This window comes from Pseudoliparis swirei, chromosome 3 (genome assembly GCF_029220125.1).
Source record: "Pseudoliparis swirei isolate HS2019 ecotype Mariana Trench chromosome 3, NWPU_hadal_v1, whole genome shotgun sequence".
NCBI lineage: Eukaryota > Metazoa > Chordata > Actinopteri > Perciformes > Liparidae > Pseudoliparis > Pseudoliparis swirei.
The window spans coordinates 2,449,958-2,469,469 of NC_079390.1; the positions used below are offsets into that span (position 1 = coordinate 2,449,958).

The following is a 19,512-nucleotide window of genomic DNA, read 5'->3' on the forward strand; positions in this document are numbered from 1 at the left end:
ATTCCACTGCCAACACGTTATTGCAGCACGCTAAGCTTTCATATGCATTTAAGGGAGGAACATTGGACTTGGAAACCATAATTGTTGTGCAGGTTATGAGGCTAGTAAAACTAGACTGTGTACGGCAATAAAACCAAAAATAGAATAGCTTTACGGCCTCCGGTGTCAACATTTAATGAGGTAAAATGACTATAAATCACTGTAGTCAGTGGACCAACAGGGGTTATTATAGAGGCACTGCAATTAGTGATGTAGGTTTCAAAATATCACCGCGGGGGAAAGTTACAGCTAAAAAAAATGTCGCACCTCAAGTTATGGAATTTGTTTTTTTTGGGATCTTGTCCAGATAGGAGGAACCATCACTACCCAGGGAGTCTCTGGTTATGTTATTACATTTAGTAAAGACAGGAAGTTAAAAAAAACCTGTAAATATATATTTTATATATATGAATATATATATATATAATATATGAATATTTTTACATACGTATATATATATTTATATGAATATATATATATTTATATGAATATATATATATATATAAATATATTGTAAATATTTATATATATATGTATATATATATATAATTATACTGTAAATATTTATATGTATATAAATATATTGTAAATATATATATACAGGACTGTCTCAGAAAATTAGAATATTGTGATGAAGTTCTTTATTTTCTGCAATGCAATTAAAAAAACAAAAATGTCATGCATTCTGGATTCATTACAAATCAACTGAAATATTGCAAGCCTTTTATTCTGATTTATTGCTGATTATGGCTTACAGCTTAAGAAAACTCAAATATCCTATCTCTAAATATTAGAATATCATGAAAAAGTATACTAGTAGGGTATTAAACAAATCACTTGAATTGTCTAATTAACTCGAAACACCTGCAAGGGTTTCCTGAGCCTTGACAAACACTCAGCTGTTATAAATCTTTTTTTACTTGGTCTGAGGAAATATTAAAATTTTATGAGATAGGATTTTAGAGTTTTCTTAAGCTGTAAGCCATAATCAGCAATATTAAAAGAATAAAAGGCTTGCAATATTTCAGTTGATTTGTAATGAATCCAGAATGCATGACATTTTTGTTTTTTTAATTGCATTACAGAAAATAAAGAACTTTATCACAATATTCTAATTTTCTGAGACAGTCCTGTATATATAAATATTTATATATGTATATATATATATACACGTTTAATGCAATCATTGATTACGTCTGTGATAACGTTGCAGTTCGAGAAAAAGAAAAACACGACACGCTCGGTAACGAGAACCATGTGTGTCGTCCATCTCCTCACCCTTACCCCCACTGCCACCCCCCCCCATTTCCCATCTGTGCCCTTCAGGCCCTCGCCTCAAGTCACCTCCCACTTCCTTCTGAACCCTGTCTGTTTTTGTTTTCGAGCCCGGGCTCTTTGCACAGGAAATTGTCCACATTGGGAGCATTCAGGAAAGGCAGAGAGCGGCTTTTCCCGTCAGGTCCCGAGTTTTTGGGACACATGAGAATTTTTTTTTTTTAAACACATGGATAAAGGAGGTCAGTAATTCCTAAAGCAGGAGAGAAACAGAAGTCAGCTGTTCTCCTCCCCTCACGCCACTTCTTCCCTCCTCTTTACACAGTCTCAACATTTCTCTAAAAGACCCTCTGTCACGAGTCCATCTCTAAATATAGAGAGAGAGCAACGTGGAAATCTTGATTACAAATAAAGAAAACGGAAAGTTCCCTGCGGGATTTGCCTCTGTTCGTTCGCTTCCCCGGGCTACAGAGGAGCTAGTGAGAAGGGGAGACTGTGGAATGAAGGAAAAGAGGAGGAGATAAAAAAAAAAAAAAGGAGCAGAGGGAAACTGGCTGGGGGTAAAAAAACAAAAAACACACACACAACAGGAAACGGACCGATTCTAACGCTGTTTCTGCAGAAGAATCCTTCAGAGATAAAGCGACGGGCTGCCACGTCTCGGCTGGGAACGTCCATCGATCCGTCACTCGGACTTGTGACGATCTAAAGGACTTTAAACGTTTTTTATAAAGATGTGACGTCACTTCTGCTCTCAGCCTCCCGACCGTGTGGTTAATCAGAATGTGAAGCGGATGCAGAGAGTTTTTTTTTTCGGGGGCTGTGCGCTGGGATTTGTTCTCCGCGGCTGCTGCTGCTCTCTTTTTTTTTTTTCTCTTCTTCTTTCTGACCCACAGACTCGACCCTCCGGTCGAGGTCACATGGGGATCGATCGCCGCGCTTCCAAAAGGATCCGTTTGTTTTGATCTCACCGGGACGACTAACTGGAGACCACATGAAGAATAAAGGCACGAAGCAGAAATCCAAAAAGAAAGGAGGCGAAAATGCGTTCGGCTGTGACCTGACAGAACACCTCCAGAGCTCGGCACAGGATGGTAAACTATATTTATTCAACTTTTATTTTTATACTTCCACTCTTTTACAAGCAGCTTTCATCACACTAGACGTGACTCCTTTCATTAATTACTTGACTCGTGTGTAGAAGGTGATATTTATACTGGAATTGTACGTTTATTAGTACTTTTTTGGGATTATTATAGCTATAATAACTTTTTCCATCCACATAAAGTGGCTTGAATTGCACGAATAAGACAAAAAGTATATTTCTGTAACACATATAGGCTTTATTTAAAGATAACACATCTGAATAGTGGGTCTACATGTGCTCTATATGTGCTGAATTGAGGCCATTCATTCACACATTGGCTCTATGAAACGGTCATTTGTGACTTTTGGGTGTGGCTCTTGCATTTTTGGTGTTAATGTCCCATGGTAACTATGGTTACCATGACTGGTTTTTATAACTTAAGACTGGGCGGTGCTGCTGCCTATGGATGAGAGAAAACCAGCAGTTATGATAAACACTAAATGTGTCATCAAATCCTAAAAATATCCCGTTTGTTTGGGAGAATATGTCATTTGATCTGTTTCCTGCCTTCTGATCTCATTTCTCTTTGTTACAAACATCTGTGATTATATTCCGGATGATATATCCCCCCAAAAAAAGAGAAGAATCCCACGTGAAAAGGGTAAATGAATATATGAGGATAACTTTAAGTGTGAGGCGGTGCATTGGGAGCAGGAAGTGAGGGAGGAGGTCGTAGCTCCTCGTCAGAGATGTCCAGCAGACATATTGTGTTAGTGCGTTCATGTTGTTACTGCATTTAAATATTAATACACAAAGCAGATGTTAAGTGACCATCAAAAACCGTACACATCTGTAAGCAGTCAAAGTCCACGTGTAGCCGGCACACCTCTACTTATGTGTAAAGTTAAGTGTCGAAGTTCATCTCATTTACGCATCATGGGTTCATGGAAAACCTGGAAAATTCATGGAATTTTAAAATGGTAATTTCCAGGCCTGGAAAACTCATGGAAAAACTTAAATCAGAAAAGTTTTGGAAAAGTCAAGGAAATTTGTTCTAATCACGTGTTCATTTACGCCGAGTTTGAAATAATTCGTATGTTTTTTAAAGAAAGACGTTTAGAATATAAGCCGGCGTACGCAATCAATACGCTACATTTTCTAAATTGTTCATGTTTATACAGAGATTTCAGTTTGTTCATGGAAATTTGGTTTAAAGTCATGGAAAAGTCATGGAAATCCATTTGTCAAACTGTGTAAGAACCCTGTGCTTCACAACTGCACACAAAAAGTGTTAATAATTTTTTTTGCACACTTACTATCGCAATCTCTCGAAAGACTTTAAAAGAGAGAGAATACTAATAAACACGACTACTAGACTGATTCAACATTTAATTATCTCAAATAATAATGGGCATGAGAGAGCGATCGATAAAAGTGTGTGGGCTTCACACTTAATCAGGATTATGTTCAGTTGTTTATAACATGTATATTTAATGATGTCATTTTAAAACTCCAAATAATTTAAGACTCTTAATTCATCAGATATACAAAAGGTGTATTATCAACATTTAAAGGATCATTTAGGAGTATTTTGTGAACAAACAAGTTGTATTTCAGGACTCTATTTTTTGGATTAACTCCAATTGTAACTTAAAATGTGCCTCTTATCAGGAAATGATGTTAATGATTCGTCATGAAGCACCTTTTATAAATCTGTCCTCGCTGTGCTTGTGGTGCCAGGCTACAGAGGGCTATTCCCTCAGTAGAGACTGGGAGGCGCTAAGCGAGGCTCCAGAGTTAAAGTCGACCACAGGCATGTCGCTGAAAGTCCAATTAAGTCAAAGACATGAGAGAATGAGCACTTTCAGAGAAATGAACCATTGTGGAAACTATTCTTTCATTTTGTGGAGGATGTGTTTAAAAAAAATTCAACAACAAGAGACAGAAATAAGAGCGTAGTTAAAATGGGAACGTCTACTAGAGTAATTACTCTGACATAATGGAATAAAATAACTTTAATGCAGCTTATGGAACTACAACTCTCAAAAGACTTGACCATTTCTGTTTTAATATACAATTTTTTTTTTCTGTGAGAGAAAGTTATTATTAACTATTGATGTTCAAATGTAAATATGAAGTATCTTTTTTAAACTTGCAGCGGCGCATCATCCGTTAACTTAAAATCACACAGCGCTTACATAATACACGATGTTTTAATCCATGTCAGACTTTAAAAAGTGGATTTTAGTCTTTATATCTGAGAAGAGTTGCACTTTATCAACATTATTATGGATGAATCAACATGTGGGTTCATCTCCACCGTCTGTTCCTTCAGACACGCTTTAACCCTCCTGTTACCTTTCGGGTCAATTTGACCCCATTCAATGTTTAACGTCGGTGTTCTTTAGGGTCAATTTTGACCCCAGGCTGTTTTTCACTGTGTCAAACATATAAGAAATATCAAATTTTATATATTTAAAGGGCTATTTAGGTCGTCAACAAACAAACATAAAGTACCTCACACTTAAACTTGGGAAACAATATTAATTCTAATAATTTTCTGGAGGTTTTAATTGCTGGGGTCAAATTGACCCCGAGGGTAAAATATGTTAGTAAATGTAAAGGTAACAGGAGGGTTAAACACACCTGTAAAATACAGCTGGTCTTAATTGTCTTTGTTTAAGAAGAAATGCAATCAGAAATACACGTGATGCATTCAAGTACTTCCAGTATTATAACGTGGTCCGAGTGAATCGGAGCGCGTGATTTAGCCGTCAAGTTTTGTTGTTGTTGTTTTTTTAACTTGCAGGTACTTGTGTACAGAAGGTGATGGACTGCAGTCCAGTAGACGTGTGTCGGTCAGTGGAGACATTTTAAAAAAGCCGTTTTCTATTAGAGGAAATGTCGTAAGTCGGAGCGGCTGCAAGGACTCTGGGTGTGTCGAGCTTCCTCTGAAACAAACAAACCATTTTTAACTTCCTGTCAAAGTCCACCTACAATCAGCGGCCCTGAGGAACAGAACCAGACCGAGTGGAACAGACCCGACATGAAGTCCACCGTACACGCAGAACAAGAAGGGTTCTTCAATGGTTCTTTCAGAGGCTCTGTGGTTCTACGAAGAGCCGTCACATACCGAAGAACCTTTTTTTTCCCGTTTGAGGCGCCATTATAGGTTCTTTGAAGAACTCTACATGGAAATGTTTTTTTAAAGAACCCTGGTTTGAAAGGTTCTTTGTGGAACCAGACATGGTGCCTTAAAGAACCATTTTTTAAAGGTTCTTTGAAGAACAATTTCAGGAAATGGTTCTCTAAAGAACCCTGGTATGAAAGGTACTTTGTGGAATCATAAATGGTGCCTTAAAGAACCATTTTTTGGGAAGGTTCTTTTAGACACCGTTATAGGTTCTTTGAGGAACTATTTAAGGAAATGGTTCTTTAAAGAACCCTGGTTTGAAAGGTTCTTTGTGGAACCATAAATGGTGCCTTAAAGAACCATGTTTTAAGGTTCTTTGAGACACCTTTATAGGTTCTTTGAAGAACTATTTAAGGACATGGTTCTTTAAAGAATCCTGGTTTGAAAGGTTCTTTGTGGAACCAGAAATGGTGCCTTAAATAACCATTTTTTTGGAAGGTTCTTTGAGACACCTTTATAGGTTCTTTGAAGAACTATTTAAGGAAATGGTTCTTTAAAGAATCCTGGTTTGAAAGGTTCTTTGTGGAACCAGAAATGGTTCTTCTATGGCATCACTCTGAAGAACCATTTTCGGTTCCAGATGGCACCTTCATTGTTCGGTGTGTATTCACAGTTCCTCCTCATCTTTTCAGATCTGCGTGTGAGCGTCACCTTTATGAGTAAAAGTACTCGTCTGTGACCTTTATGAGTAAAATTACTCGTCTAACTTGCGTCTTCACTTCAGTTCCTCAGGTTCTTAAGAAGTGTGCAGAGTTCATCGAGGAGCACGGGATCGTGGACGGGATCTACAGACTGTCGGGGGTCACCTCAAACATCCAGCGGCTCAGGTACTCACGCAACACGTCAGGCCTCACGTCAGAAAGGAAATAGTCGAAAATGAGATCAAAAGAACGATGATTTCATCATAAAGCGTCCGTGTTTTAACCTTCTTACATTCTCAATAACTACTATTATTATACATCCTGGGAGTTAGGAATATTATGCGATCTTAAATCAAATAGTCCAGCTATATTTTCTCATTAAACTGGCCTGAATAAATAGTCATGATAATCTTTAATTTACATGATATATTTTTCTCAGATTAGTATTGAGTTTGAGAGCTCAATCTATAAAGCCACGCACTGCAACAGTTAGCAGGGGTAGTAACAGTCAAAGCATTCAGCTAACTGTGTGTGTGTGTGTGTGTGTGTGTGTGTGTGTGTGTGTGTGTGTGTGTGTGTGTGTGTGTGTGTGTGTGTGTGTGTGTGTGCACGCAGGCAGGAATTCAGCTCCGAGGCGTGCCCCGACCTCACAAAGGAAGTGTACCTCCAGGACATCCACTGTGTGGGTTCCTTATGCAAGCTGTTCTTCAGGGAGCTTCCCAACCCTCTGCTCACGTATGAGCTGTACAGCAAATTCACCGTGAGTACATCAACGTTTAGAAACATCACATCCTGCGTCGTGTTCAGTCAGATTTACGCTTTACAAACAGTAATTGTTCATCTCTTTGGCTCACGATTGATCAGCTGCACTGAAAAGCAAAGAACTTACAAAATGAAGTAATTAAACTAAAGCATGACTTCATTCGTCGTCTTTGTGGTTTCGAGTCGTCGGTTTGCTGCCGGTGATCTGAATGAAATGTGCATGTACAGCATACTGTGTGGAAAACATCATTGTTTACCTGTTATAGAGAGATGGATAGGTAGGTAGGGAGAGAGAGAGAGAGATGGAGAGAGAGAGGTAGGTAGGTAGAGAGAGAGAGGTAGGTAGAGAGAGAGAGAGAGAGGTAGGTAGGTAGGTAGGTAGGTAGAGAGAGAGAGAGAGGCAGGGTGAGAGGAGGTGGGTGGGTGGAGGTAGAGAGAGAGAGAGAGGTGGGTAGCTAGGTGGAGAGAGAGGAGGTGGGTGGGTGAGAGAGGTGGGTAGGGAGAGAGAGAGAGAGAGGTGGGTGGAGAGAGAGAGAGGTAGGTGGGTGGGGAGAGAGAGAGAGGTGGGTAGAGGAGAGAGAGGTAGGTGGGTAGAGTGAGAGAGAGAGGTGGGGTAGAGGTGGAGAGAGAGGTAGGTGAGAGAGAGAGAGAGAGGCAGAGTGGGAGAGAGGTGGGTAGAGGGAGGAGAGAGAGAGGTAGGGGAGAGAGAGAGAGGTGGGTGGGGGAGAGAGAGAGAGAGGTGGAGAGAGAGAGAGAGGGGGAGCGAGAGAGGTGGGTGGGAGAGAGAGAGAGTGGGGAGAGAGAGAGAGAGGTAGGTAGAGAGAGAGAGGTAGGGTGAGAGAGAGAGGTGGGTAGAGGAGAGAGAGAGAGGTAGGGAGAGAGAGAGAGAGGTGGGAGAGAGAGAGGTAGGCTAGAGAGAGAGAGAGAGAGAGAGAGGTAGGGTGAGAGAGAGGTAGGTGAGAGAGGTGAGAGAGAGAGGTGGTAGGGAGGTAGAGAGAGGGTAGGAGAGAGGAGGTAGAGGAGAGAGAGAGGTGGAGAGAGAGAGAGAGAGAGAGAGTTTCTGGGTGGCTCGTTCTTAGCAGGGGGCGGTGTCCCCCCCCCGGCTGCCCAGGGCCGGGGGGCGGCTCAGCCCCCCCCTGCATGGCACCTTTAGGTAGCTAAAAAGGGCCCACGACTTACCCTGATAATGTCCTGCGGGGTTTCTTTTTGTAGCCAAGTAGCACTGTGGGGGTTTATGGGTGTCAGGCTCATTAAAACAACACCTCTCTAAAATTCCTATCGAAAAACATCATTAACTTTAAAGAGTTTAAAAACAAATAAAACTTAAAACCAACAAATCAAATAAATTTGATCCTAAAACCTCTTGTTTGTCTAATTTTTTTTGTGCAGAAACAGCCTGATCTCATCATCCTCGGTGCAGCAGCAGTGACGCCGCCGCCCGCGCCTGTGGATCGGCGCCCACGCGCCGCAGCCGCCGCCCGCGGGCCGCCCGCCGCGCCTCCTCTCAGAGACGCCGCCAGACGCAGCGCAGCCACCTGCTGTTTCATCTTGGCGGCGGACTTCACGCTGAACCCGACTTTCGAGAGAGAGAGAGAGAGAGGTAGAGAGAGAGAGAGAGAGAGAGAGGTAGGTAGAGAGAGAGAGAGAGAGAGGTAGAGAGAGAGAGAGAGAGAGAGAGAGAGAGGTAGAGAGAGAGAGAGAGAGAGAGGTAGAGAGAGAGAGAGAGAGAGAGAGGTAGGTAGGAGAGAGAGAGAGAGGTAGTTAGGTAGAGAGAGAGGTAGGTAGGTAGAGAGAGAGAGAGAGAGAGAGAGAGAGGTAGGTGGGAGAGAGAGGTAGGTGGGTGAGAGAGAGAGAGTGGGTGGAGAGAGGTAGGTGGAGAGAGAGAGAGGTGGGTGGGAGAGAGAGGTAGAGGAGAGAGAGAGAGGTGGGTGGGAGAGAGAGAGAGGTAGGTAGAGAGAGAGAGGTAGGTAGAGAGAGAGAGAGAGAGGTAGGTAGAGAGAGAGAGAGAGAGGTAGGTAGGTAGGTAGAGAGAGAGGTAGGTAGGTGAGAGAGAGAGAGGTAGGTAGAGAGAGAGAGAGAGAGGTAGGTAGGTAGAAAGAGAGAGATAGAGAGAGCTGGAAAGTGAAAGCAGTGCCATGTTGATTCAATTTGAGGAGGATCTGGCCAGAGGTGATTCATTATAAAGTCTAATAGCAGTGAGCAGGAACGTCCTCCTGTATCTGTAATGTTCTCCTGTATCAGGAATGTTCTCCTGTATCAGGAACGTTCTCCTGTATCTGTCTGTTGGAGAATGTTCTCCGCTGTCCCTGCCGTCGTGATGCAGAGGGCGCTCCGGGTTCTCCAACATGGACAATAATGTCTCGTGTCCTCCTCACCTGTTCCGGATCGGCCTGTCCATCTTGTTTGTATCTCTGTGTGTTTATTGGACTTCACTGTTGCCAAGCAGCTCTAACAAGTAACCATTTAATAATAATGCCCTCTTTAAATATTCAACCATTTCATAGCTGGGGGTTTAAGATCCTAAGCGAACACATTGAAATGCCTCCACTAACCTGCGGGCCGACGTCGGGGTGGCACAGTGTGTCTACATTTAGAGTTTTCTGGATGCGCTGCAGATGTGAAAGAGAAGGAGTCCGGAGCCGTGAGCCGCTGCTCTCTGTGCACCCTGACGGACCGTGAGCGTACCTTGGCATTAACACATCTGGTGCTGCTCCTGCCCGGAATCTCCAGCGCCGCAGCGCTTTGGGAAAAGTCCGATCCTCACGCGGCATCGCGTGTAAAGAAAACCCAGAAGGAATGAACTCTTAACAACACGGTTATTGAGCAGGATGTGAGCATTAATATAGATTCAAACACCGTTAACAGGGTTCGTTCGGTCATGGAAAACCTGGAAAAGTCTTGGAATTAGTAAAATGGTTTTTATAAATTCCTGGGGAAAAAACAAATCCTCAAAGTTTTGGAAAAATCATGGAAATGTTGTTATATTCATATGTTAATTTTACACTGACTTTTAAATAATTAATATGATTTTAAAAGAAAGACGCTCTAAATATAAGTCGGCATACGCTCTTTCATACTCGCATATTTTCCGCTCATGGAAAACCTGGAAAAGTAATGGAAATTTTAAATGGGTACTTCCAGGCCTGGAAAAGTCATGGGAAGAAAAGAAAATCCCCAAAGTTTTGGAAAAATCATGGAAATTTGTTATATTCATATGTTTATTTATGTTGAGTTTTAAATAATTAACATGCTTTTTAAAAGAAAGACGCTCTAAATATAAGCCGCCATACACTCTTTCATACTCGCACATTTTTCCGCACTGCAAGTGAACGCACCGTAACTGAAAAGACATACATATTTATTCTTTTAATCTGAACTATTGTCTCATTCATTTGAGTCATTTAAGGTTATATACTTTATGCTTTGGAATTCTCATTGTTAGTTTAAATCCGACGTTTTCTCACTTTTTCATGTTTACACCGAGATTTTTTTTTTTTTTTGCTCATGCAAATTTGGTTTAAAGTCCTGGACACCCATTGGTCGACATGTATGACCCCTGTCTATTTGACCGGCCATCATGCCTACTAATGCATAACGTCACCTAGACGTTCATCTTTGGCTCTAACTGCTGCTAACTACTGCTAACAAATGCAGCTAACGTGCTAACATCTGTTGCAGCCTCCATCCGATTGGTGGGCGTGATGGGGGGGCGGGGCGTGCATTGTGATCACAGCGTTTCACCCTCTTACACACACACACACCCTGTCATTTGTTTAAGAATATGTACGCGGACACATTTAGTAAGTCTGAATCTAATTATGGTTTTCTAAAACCATAATAATGGTTTAAAAAAAAAATAATGACTGCAATGCTTTTAGGCTCCGGGATAACGCAGCGAAATCTTTCTTCTTCTTTTTTTTTAACCGACGTTTGAAGTGAATTATTTTCGCCCTGTTCCGCATCCAGGAAGTGGTCTCGGTCCAGGGGGATCATGAGAGACTGGTCCACATTCAGGGGGTCATCAAAGAGCTGCCGAGCCCTCACTTCAGGTGAGCTTCAAGAAACTCCGTCTCAGTCTCTCTGTTCTTGCAGCGTGACCTACGGGCGCCTGCCCTGACCGCAGCTGTGTTCGTTGACCATGTCAGATCCTCGTGATGTGGACTCCCAGGTATATTTACCACACACCCTCCACAGTAGTCCCGTTAATCCCCCAGTGTGAGTAACTGTCTGTGTTTGTACCTCCCAAAGCCGCTGCCGGATACTTGTCTGATGCCCGACAACACACATCATGTCCGTCCGAGTAACCCGGGTGTCCGCGCCTTGTGGTGGAATGTGGTTGGTCTGTTCCGATTCGCCCTGCTTCTCGACGATGTTTTGTCGCCTCCCCGTAGTAGCGGCCCACTGTTGTGTGTTGTGTTCGCCGACGATCTCTGCCGCCCTTTACACTCGGCAGTAGAGGCGACCGACGGTCCAGATTTTACACATTAATTTTGTGCGTTAATATTGTATAATAAGTGTGTGTGTGTGTGTGTCGACTCGCCGCAGGACTCTGGAGTACCTCACGAAACACTTGGCCCACCTTGCCACCTTAAGCACCCAGACCAACATGCACACCCGGAACCTGGCCCTGGTCTGGGCTCCGAATCTATTACGGTGAGCTTAGCTAACGAAAAAAAATTACAAAATAACCTTGAATAAAGGAGGTAATACTTTCAAGTCTAACAGATTGCTACTTGTTTTGCTCTTTTAACTTTGTATTCATACACAAATGGTTTGGGAGAAATGTATGAATAACATTTTGTATTTTTATTCAAAGAATTCTGATATTTAATATTTTCATCTTTAATTTCCGTAGCTCTAAAGACATCGAGGCGTCGTGTAGTAACGGAGACATGGCGTTCCAGGAGGTGCGGATACAACAGTCGGTGGTCGAGTATATTCTCAACCACACGGAGGAGATCTTCAGCGACGCTGTGCAAATCAAACCCAAAGAAGGTATTCAACACACACACACACACTCTCTCTCTTTGTGGGAGAAATACACGACCGTTAAAAAGTTAGGGGTCACCCAGACAATGTTGTGTTTTCCATGAAAACTCACACTTTTATTTATCAAATAAATTGCAAAATGAATATAAAATCTAGTCAAGATATTGACAAGGTTATAAATAATGATTTTTATTGTAAGTATGAATGTTCTTCTTGTGGCTCAAAGGAAGGCCAGTTTTATAGCTTCTCTCACCAGCATAACTGTTTTCAGCTGTGCTCACATAAAAGGGGTTTTCAAGGGTTTTCTACCCCTCCGTTAGTCTTCTAAGGCGATAACACAATGTACCATTAGAACACTGGAGATGGGCCTCTACACACCTCTGTAGAGACTTCATTAAACACCAGAGAATAGTCATTTACATATTAACTATGTAGAGAGAGTATTTATGATTAATTTAATGTGATGTATGTGTATTTAGGCTCATAGATTTTTCTATTTGACCTAAAAACACCTGACTAACTTCTTCCTCTTCTTTTTTTCCAGGACGCAGTTTGATGTGCGGGGAGAAGTACGCCACGCTGCCGCTCAGTGGCCAGTGTGAGCCCATGAAGCTGATGAGCCTGGAAGAAGCCCAGGCCCGTTCCTTAAGTCCAAACCACCCGGTGCATCGGGAACGTCAGCGGGAGAACAGTCTGCCCAACGCCAGCACGGCCACGCTCTACCACACCGTCATCGACATATCAGACAGCAAGTAGGACACATCGCCGCGTTTACTTCATGCACAATGACTGTGTTCATACCAGGGTTGGTACGCTCATGGAAAACCTGGAAAATCATGGAATTTTAAAATGGTCTGAAAGTCCTGGGGAAAAAATCACCAAAGTTTTGGAAAAGTCTTGGAGATTTGTTATTTTCATATGTTTATTTACGCTGAGTTTTAAATAATTAATAATCTTTTAAAAGAATGACACTCTAAATATAAACCGGCATATACGCTGTTTCACACACATTTTTCCGCGCTGCAAGTGAACGCACCTTAACTGAAAAGACATGAATGTTTATTCTTTTAATCTAAACTATTGTCTCATTCATTTGAGTCATTTAAGGTTATTTACTGTATGCTTTGGAATTCTCATTGTTAGTTTAAATACGACATTTTCTCACTTTTACATGTATACACCGAGATTTCACAAAAATGTTTGGTCCTGGAAATGTGGTTTAAAGTCCTGGACACCCATTGGTCGACACATGTATGACTATACTCTCAGGACTTCATCTTCTCTCTGTTTTATTGTTTCAGGAGAAAGTTATCTGGGAAATCAAAGAAGTGGAAGTCCATCTTCAACCTGGGGCGCTCCGTGGAGTCGAAAGGGAAACTGAGCCGGAACGGCAGCGTGTTCATCAGAACCCAGGGGACAGGTAACCCACAGCGGCGTAACCATGGCAACACACTACACGCGTGTCTGAATTCATTCTCCAACTGTTTAAATTCAATTCAGTTTATTTGATATACAGCCCAGTATCACAAATGACGAATTTGCCTCGGAGGGCATTACAATCTGTACACATACGAGATCCCTGACCTTTGACCTTTCACATCGGATCAGGAACAACTCCCCAAAAAATAGAAAAAAAACTTTCAAGGGGGAAAAAAAAAGGTGAAGAACCCTTCAGGAGAGCAACAGAGGAGGACCCCTCTCCAGGATGGACAGAAGAATAGATGTCATGTGACAAGATGAACAATAGATGTCATGTGACCAGATGAACAATAGATGTCATGTGACCAGATGAACAATAGATGTCATGTCACCAGATGAACAATAGATGTCATGTGACCAGATGAACAATAGATGTCATGTGACCAGATGAACAATAGATGTCATGTGATCAGATGAACAATAGATGTCATGTGACCAGATGAACAATAGATGTCATGTGACCAGATGAACAATAGATGTCATGTGACCAGATGAACAATAGATGTCATGTGACCAGATGAACAATAGATGTCATGTGACTAGATGAACAATAGATGTCATGTGACTAGATGAACAATAGATGTCATGTGACCAGATGAACAATAGATGTCATGTGACCAGATGAACAATAGATGTCATGTGACCAGATGAACAATAGATGTCATGTGACCAGATGAACAATAGATGTCATGTGACCAGATGAACAATAGATGTCATGTGACCAGATGAACAATAGATGTCATGTGACTAGATGAACAATAGATGTCATGTGACCAGATGAACAATAGATGTCATGTGACCAGATGGACAATAGATGTCATGTGACCAGATGAACAATAGATGTCATGTGACCAGATGAACAATAGATGTCATGTGACTAGAAGGAAGCATCACACAGTTACATGAACACATTCAATGGATATGAGTGTATGAATAGTTCATGGTCCACGATCCAGACCTCCAGGATCCATGAGACAGAAGGAGGTAGAGAGAGTGGGGGGGGGGGTCAGCAGGGGCGATGGCAGGAGGCATCAGACACAGCCAGGTTCAATGGATCCTATTTTTGTAAAAATGTTTACAGCTTCCTGACACATGTCATCCTGTCAAAGTGTGCTCATGTTTGTCTTCTTTCCAACAGAAAAGGCAGCGTCTCTCCGCCCCTCCAGGAGCATGGAGTCGCTGTGCTCCTTACCCACAGGTGACCCCATACTCTCATTCCAAACACATGGGCGAAACGTATACATATATACATATATATGTATATATATATATACATACATATACGACGGTGTAACACTTCTCCTTCTTTGTGTTGCCGCTCAGATGACGACAGAACAGGAAACAAGAGTCCAGCCGGTGGAGCCGGCGGCCATTTAGCTCCGGATGTAAAGTCCAGAACGCTGGACTCGCTCCTGGATCTGAGCGACCACGACGCCGACGGCTGGGACTTCAGGGCGCCGCGAGCCGGAGGGGCGGCGGGCGGCTGGAGCGCCTCCTCGGCTCCGCCTCCCAAAACTCTGCCGGAGCAGCTGAAGGTGTTCAAAGGCGACGACCTCGGCGGCTACAAGCCCACCTCCCCGAAGAGCCGGAGGATGCTGTACTCGGGCGGCGCCGCCTCCTCCCGGCCCTCCTTCCCGGGGAGCTTCTTCCCGCTGGAGTCGTCGCCGAGGCATCAGCGGCGAGCCGTCAACATCTCGGAGCCCTTCGCCGTGTCGGTGCCGCTGCGCGTGTCGGCCGTGATCAGCGCCAACAGCACGCCGTGCGGGGCGCACGTCAAGGACAAGGCCGCCGCCCTGAGGCCGTGCAGAGAGAGCTCGGAGCGGAGCGGCGGCGCCGGGAAGAGCAACGCGGCGCAAAGAGAGGAAGACAAGAAGCGGGAAGGAAGCGAGAAGAAACACACGGAGGAGCCGACGGCCTCGAGGGCCCGACCAGAGGGTGAGGGACGCGTCACCCCACGCTGCTAAAGACATACATGTGTGACATCTCCTCTTCTTCTTCTTCTTCTCCTTCTCCATCTTCTTCTTCTTTTCTTTTTCTCCATTGTCTTTCTTCATCATTTTCTTCTTCTTCTCCTTCTCTTCTTCTTCTCCTTCTCCTTCTCCATCTTCTTCTTCTCTTCTTTTTCTTTTTCTCCATTGTCTTCCTTCTTCATTTTCTTCTTCTCCATTGTCTTTCTTCTTCATTTCTTTTCTTCTTCTGTCTTTCTTCTTCTTTTTCTTCTTCTTCTCTTCTTCTCCATCTTCTTCTTCTCTTCTTTTTCTTTTTCTCCATTGTCTTCTTCATTTTCTTCTTCTCCTTTTTCTCTTTTTCTTTTTCTCTATTGTCTTTCTTCTTCTTTTTCTTCTTCTTCTCTTCTTCTCCTTCTCTTCTTTTTCTCTTCTTTTTCTTCTTCTCCTTCTCCATTGTTTTTCTTCTTCATTTTCTTCTTCTTCTCTTCTTCTTTTCTTTTCTTCTTCTTCTCCTTCTCCATCTTCTTCTTCTCTTCTTTTTCTTTTTCTCCATTGTCTTTCTTCTTCATTTTCTTCTTCTTCTTTTTCTTCTTCTTCTCTTCTTCTTCTCCTTCTCTTCTTTTTCTTCTTCTTCTCCTTCTCCATCTTCTTCTTCTCTTCTTTTTCTTTTTCTCCATTGTCTTTCTTCTTCATTTTCTTCTTCTCCTTTTTCTCCATTGTCTTTCTTCTTCTTCTTCTTCTCCTTCTTTTCATTCAGATGCAAGCAAAGAGATGTTGCCAGGGGGTCAAGGAGGGGTCAATACTTCTGAACTGGAACCAGCGTCCGATGCAAACGCAAGAGAAAGCAGAGATGCAGCGCCCCCTGCTGGCCGAGAGCCGCACAGCCAGCAGACGACGACGCAGCCGGTAAATAATGGAGGTTGTTGGGCAGAATGTCTGAGGCTATCTTTGATTGGGCCTTATGGGCTTTCGGTTAATTGTGTCTTTAAATTAATTCTGTACAATATGAAAGGCTAAAACATTTAAATAAATAAGTATTAGTCAGTAGATGAAAGCCATAGTATCTGTGTTATTATGAGTTCTCAGGGCCCTCAGATTAATCCCTGGTCAGTCAAATGAAGTCAGATCATGTGATTTACAATTTAAAAAACACTATCACTGTAATCTGAGGAGAGGAAACATGTGTTTGAGTTGTAATCCTATAGTTTCAAAGCTTTCTTTGTTCCAATTTGAAATCATCGGTTATATTTAATCCTTCTATTTCTTCTTTTTGTTGTCTGTTTCTCATGTATTCTTCCTCAGGATGAAGGCTCCTCTCCTGTGACAGAGCTGTGGTCCGACCTCCACCAGGAGCTGAAGATAACCGAACCTGAGATCGACCTGCCGGGCGAGACCTCCGACCCCCCCGCGTCCAGCCCCCGCGAGGTCGAGAGGTCAACGGCGGACGTGAAGTCGAAACGCGGCTCTCCGTCTCCGTCGCCGCTCGTCGTTCGGGATCCGCCTCCCTGCTCCTCCGGATCCGACTCTGCGAAGACACGCCCCTCAGAGTCCGACGCCTCGTCTCCTCCTCACGACGACGACGGCGTCACGGGAAACGTCGGCGCCACCGCGCCGGAGGGAAAACACAAGAAGCTGCATCTGAACCTCAAACCCTTCAGCGGAGACGCGGCGCCGCATCGCCGACCGCCTTCGGAAGAACCCCGCTCGAATAAAGTTGCGACGACGGCGGAGGAGGAGGAGGAGGAGGAGGAGACCCCGACGGATGACGCCGACGGTGCAGAATTTGAGAAACTCGAAATCTCGCGAGGAGAAAAAAAGGACGACGAGGCGGTGAAGAAGAAGAAGAACGACATCAGCGCGATGACCTCCGCGGCGGAGGCGGTCCAGAGGCTGTCGGTGTGTCTGGAGGAGAGACGTCGCACCTCGGAGCCGCCGAACCTCGACCGCTACGAGGGAGGAGGAGGAGGAGGAGGAGGAGGAGGAGGAGGGAACGCCGAGGAGCTGGACCTGATGGAGCCCTGGGAGGACCTGAGCTCCGCCCAGCAGTGGGTCACCAGCCCGCTGCACTCGCCCGACGTGGAGGAGTCGTTCCAGCAGCCGTCGCCCTTCGGCTCTCGCGGTGAAGCTCGCGTCACGCCTCCGCCGGTCCGACGGAGCCTCGACGAGGGCGCCGAGCGCCTCTCGGGGGACGGCCCTCGGAGCGGGGCGGCGCGTTCGCCCTCGGGGAGATGCGGCGCGACCAAACAGAAGAGCCAAGCGGCGTCTCAGCGGTTCTACCGCCAGATGTCCTACGAGGCCGAGAGAAGGGAGGAGCCCCGCCCCTCCGGACGCCGGCCGAGCTCGCTCAACTTGGACCCGGGCCCCCGGTGCATCCGGGACATCTCCAACCAGCAGCACCGGAAGTCGTCCGAGTTTAGCTCCTCCCCCGGAGGGCCGCCAACCTCCTCCGAGTCCGCGAGCGACCGGCTCCCGTCGGAGCTGGAGTCGTTCCTGAGCGAGCGGCGGGCGCCGCTGCGGCGCAACTCTGCGCCGGTGAGCGTGTCGTCGGTGCGGATGGCGTTCATGATCAAGACGTGCCAGGCCCGGGGCGTGCCGGTGGTGGCCCCGAGGGTCCAGTACAGCCTGATGCCCCCCGCCACCATGGAGCAGGACGGCGACGCGGCGAAGGAGCGAGGAAAGGAGCGAGGAAAGGAGCAAGGAAAGGAGCAAGGAAAGGAGCGAGGAAAGGAGCAAGGAAAGGAGCAAGGAAAGGAGCGAGGAAAGGAGAGTCTCGCGGCGCCTCCTCCTCCTCCTCCGGCGATGTCCGATCTGAAGGAGGAGCTGGAGAACAAAGAGCCACGACCCAAACACCCGCACGGCGCCGAGCCGCCGGTCATCCGGAGGCGACACGCGGCGCCCAGCCTGGAGGTGTTTGTGGATTGTCCGCGACCCGCCACCACCAACAACAACAACAACAACAACAGGAACCTCTTGCAGAGGCCGTCCTTCAGGACCCGGCAGAGGCCTCAGAGCCTGATCCTGCTCAGCCCCCCGTTCCCCGTCGTGGACTACCCGACGTCGGGGGACGACGGCAAGCCGGCGGCGACGAGCGTCTTCTCCAAAGAGGCGGCGGAGACTTTCAGGACGCCGGAGGGGATCGCCCTTCAAAATAAAATGACCATTCCGAAGAGCGGACAGAGACTGGAGACGTCGACCAGCTGCTTCTACCAGCCGCAGAGGAGGTCCATGATATTCGACAGCAGGAGCCACCGACAGATCGAGTGAACAGGAAACACGGAAGATGTTCAGGATACGCGATGATGTCATAACCTCGTGAGTTTGCTGTGATTGACACATTCCTTGAGGGAGGGAATTTCTGATTTTTCTAAGTATTTGAGATGTGCGTGAAAGACAGTTGAGCTTGACAGAAATCTAAAGTGCTGCAAATTAAGGATTTACAAATAATTTCAAAATTATATTGAGGTTAATTTGTAGATTAGTCGATTTAAAATATCAAAAACAATCGTGATAATGTTTAAATAATGCCCCTTTGTGCACGCTGACTGTAGTTTGTGTGTTGGAGTCGGATGATGTCATCTCCAGGTGTGTGTCTATCTTTTGTTGCATTTAATGAGCAAAAAGAATCCGATGTTTTTTTGCTTTATCGCCCATGAACACAACATATTTGGGATGTTTCAGGAGTCTGCAGTGTATTTTCTAAAGATGCGGATGTTATTGAGGTGACAGTATGTGTGTATTCTGACGTTTGGATGGACCGGATGAATGATGGAAGTGTTTTATAAAGAAAAAAAAGTAAAAGTATTTGAGAAATGAGAATTGTATTTTTTATTTCTTGGTGTAACTTTTGTATATTGATACTGCAGCTGTCTGTATTCACAGGAAACACAACGGACATGTTTTGCTTTAAGTATCTGAAGTCATGTAAAAAAAAAAAACAACACTTGATGAGTTTTGTTAAAAATCGAGAGAATAAAAAGTTGTGAAAATCCCTCCGAGAGTCACCGGGTCACGTTTCTTTCATTCAAACATGCCAAACACTGAAATACTATAATAATCAGGTAAAACCAGCCGTCACAGTTTAAAACACATTTATTTTAT

General features: G+C 44.5%; 1 protein-coding gene across 1 annotated transcript; it reads left to right on the plus strand.

Annotated features, from left to right (window-relative positions):
• The first annotated feature begins 1,236 nt into the window (after positions 1-1,236).
• On the plus strand, positions 1,237-19,404 carry arhgap31 (Rho GTPase activating protein 31). The gene is made up of 12 exons (XM_056411472.1): positions 1,237-2,408; positions 6,319-6,421; positions 6,851-6,995; positions 10,964-11,046; positions 11,543-11,650; positions 11,853-11,992; positions 12,531-12,738; positions 13,288-13,406; positions 14,604-14,663; positions 14,789-15,400; positions 16,172-16,320; positions 16,717-19,404. The coding sequence occupies exons 1-12, from the start codon at positions 2,309-2,311 to the stop codon at positions 18,676-18,678; spliced, it is 3,789 nt and encodes a 1,262-aa protein (XP_056267447.1). The 5' UTR covers positions 1,237-2,308; the 3' UTR covers positions 18,679-19,404.
• The last annotated feature ends 108 nt before the right edge of the window (positions 19,405-19,512 follow it).

Excerpts from the sequence above, each read along its gene's own strand:
- arhgap31 (XM_056411472.1), top strand. The coding sequence starts at position 2,309 with ATGAAGAATAAAGGCACGAAGCAGAAATCCAAAAAGAAAGGAGGCGAA. Across the intron at positions 6,996-10,963 it reads AGCTGTACAGCAAATTCACC|GAAGTGGTCTCGGTCCAGGG; the intron begins GTGAGTACATCA and ends TTCCGCATCCAG. Across the intron at positions 13,407-14,603 it reads CATCAGAACCCAGGGGACAG|AAAAGGCAGCGTCTCTCCGC; the intron begins GTAACCCACAGC and ends TCTTTCCAACAG.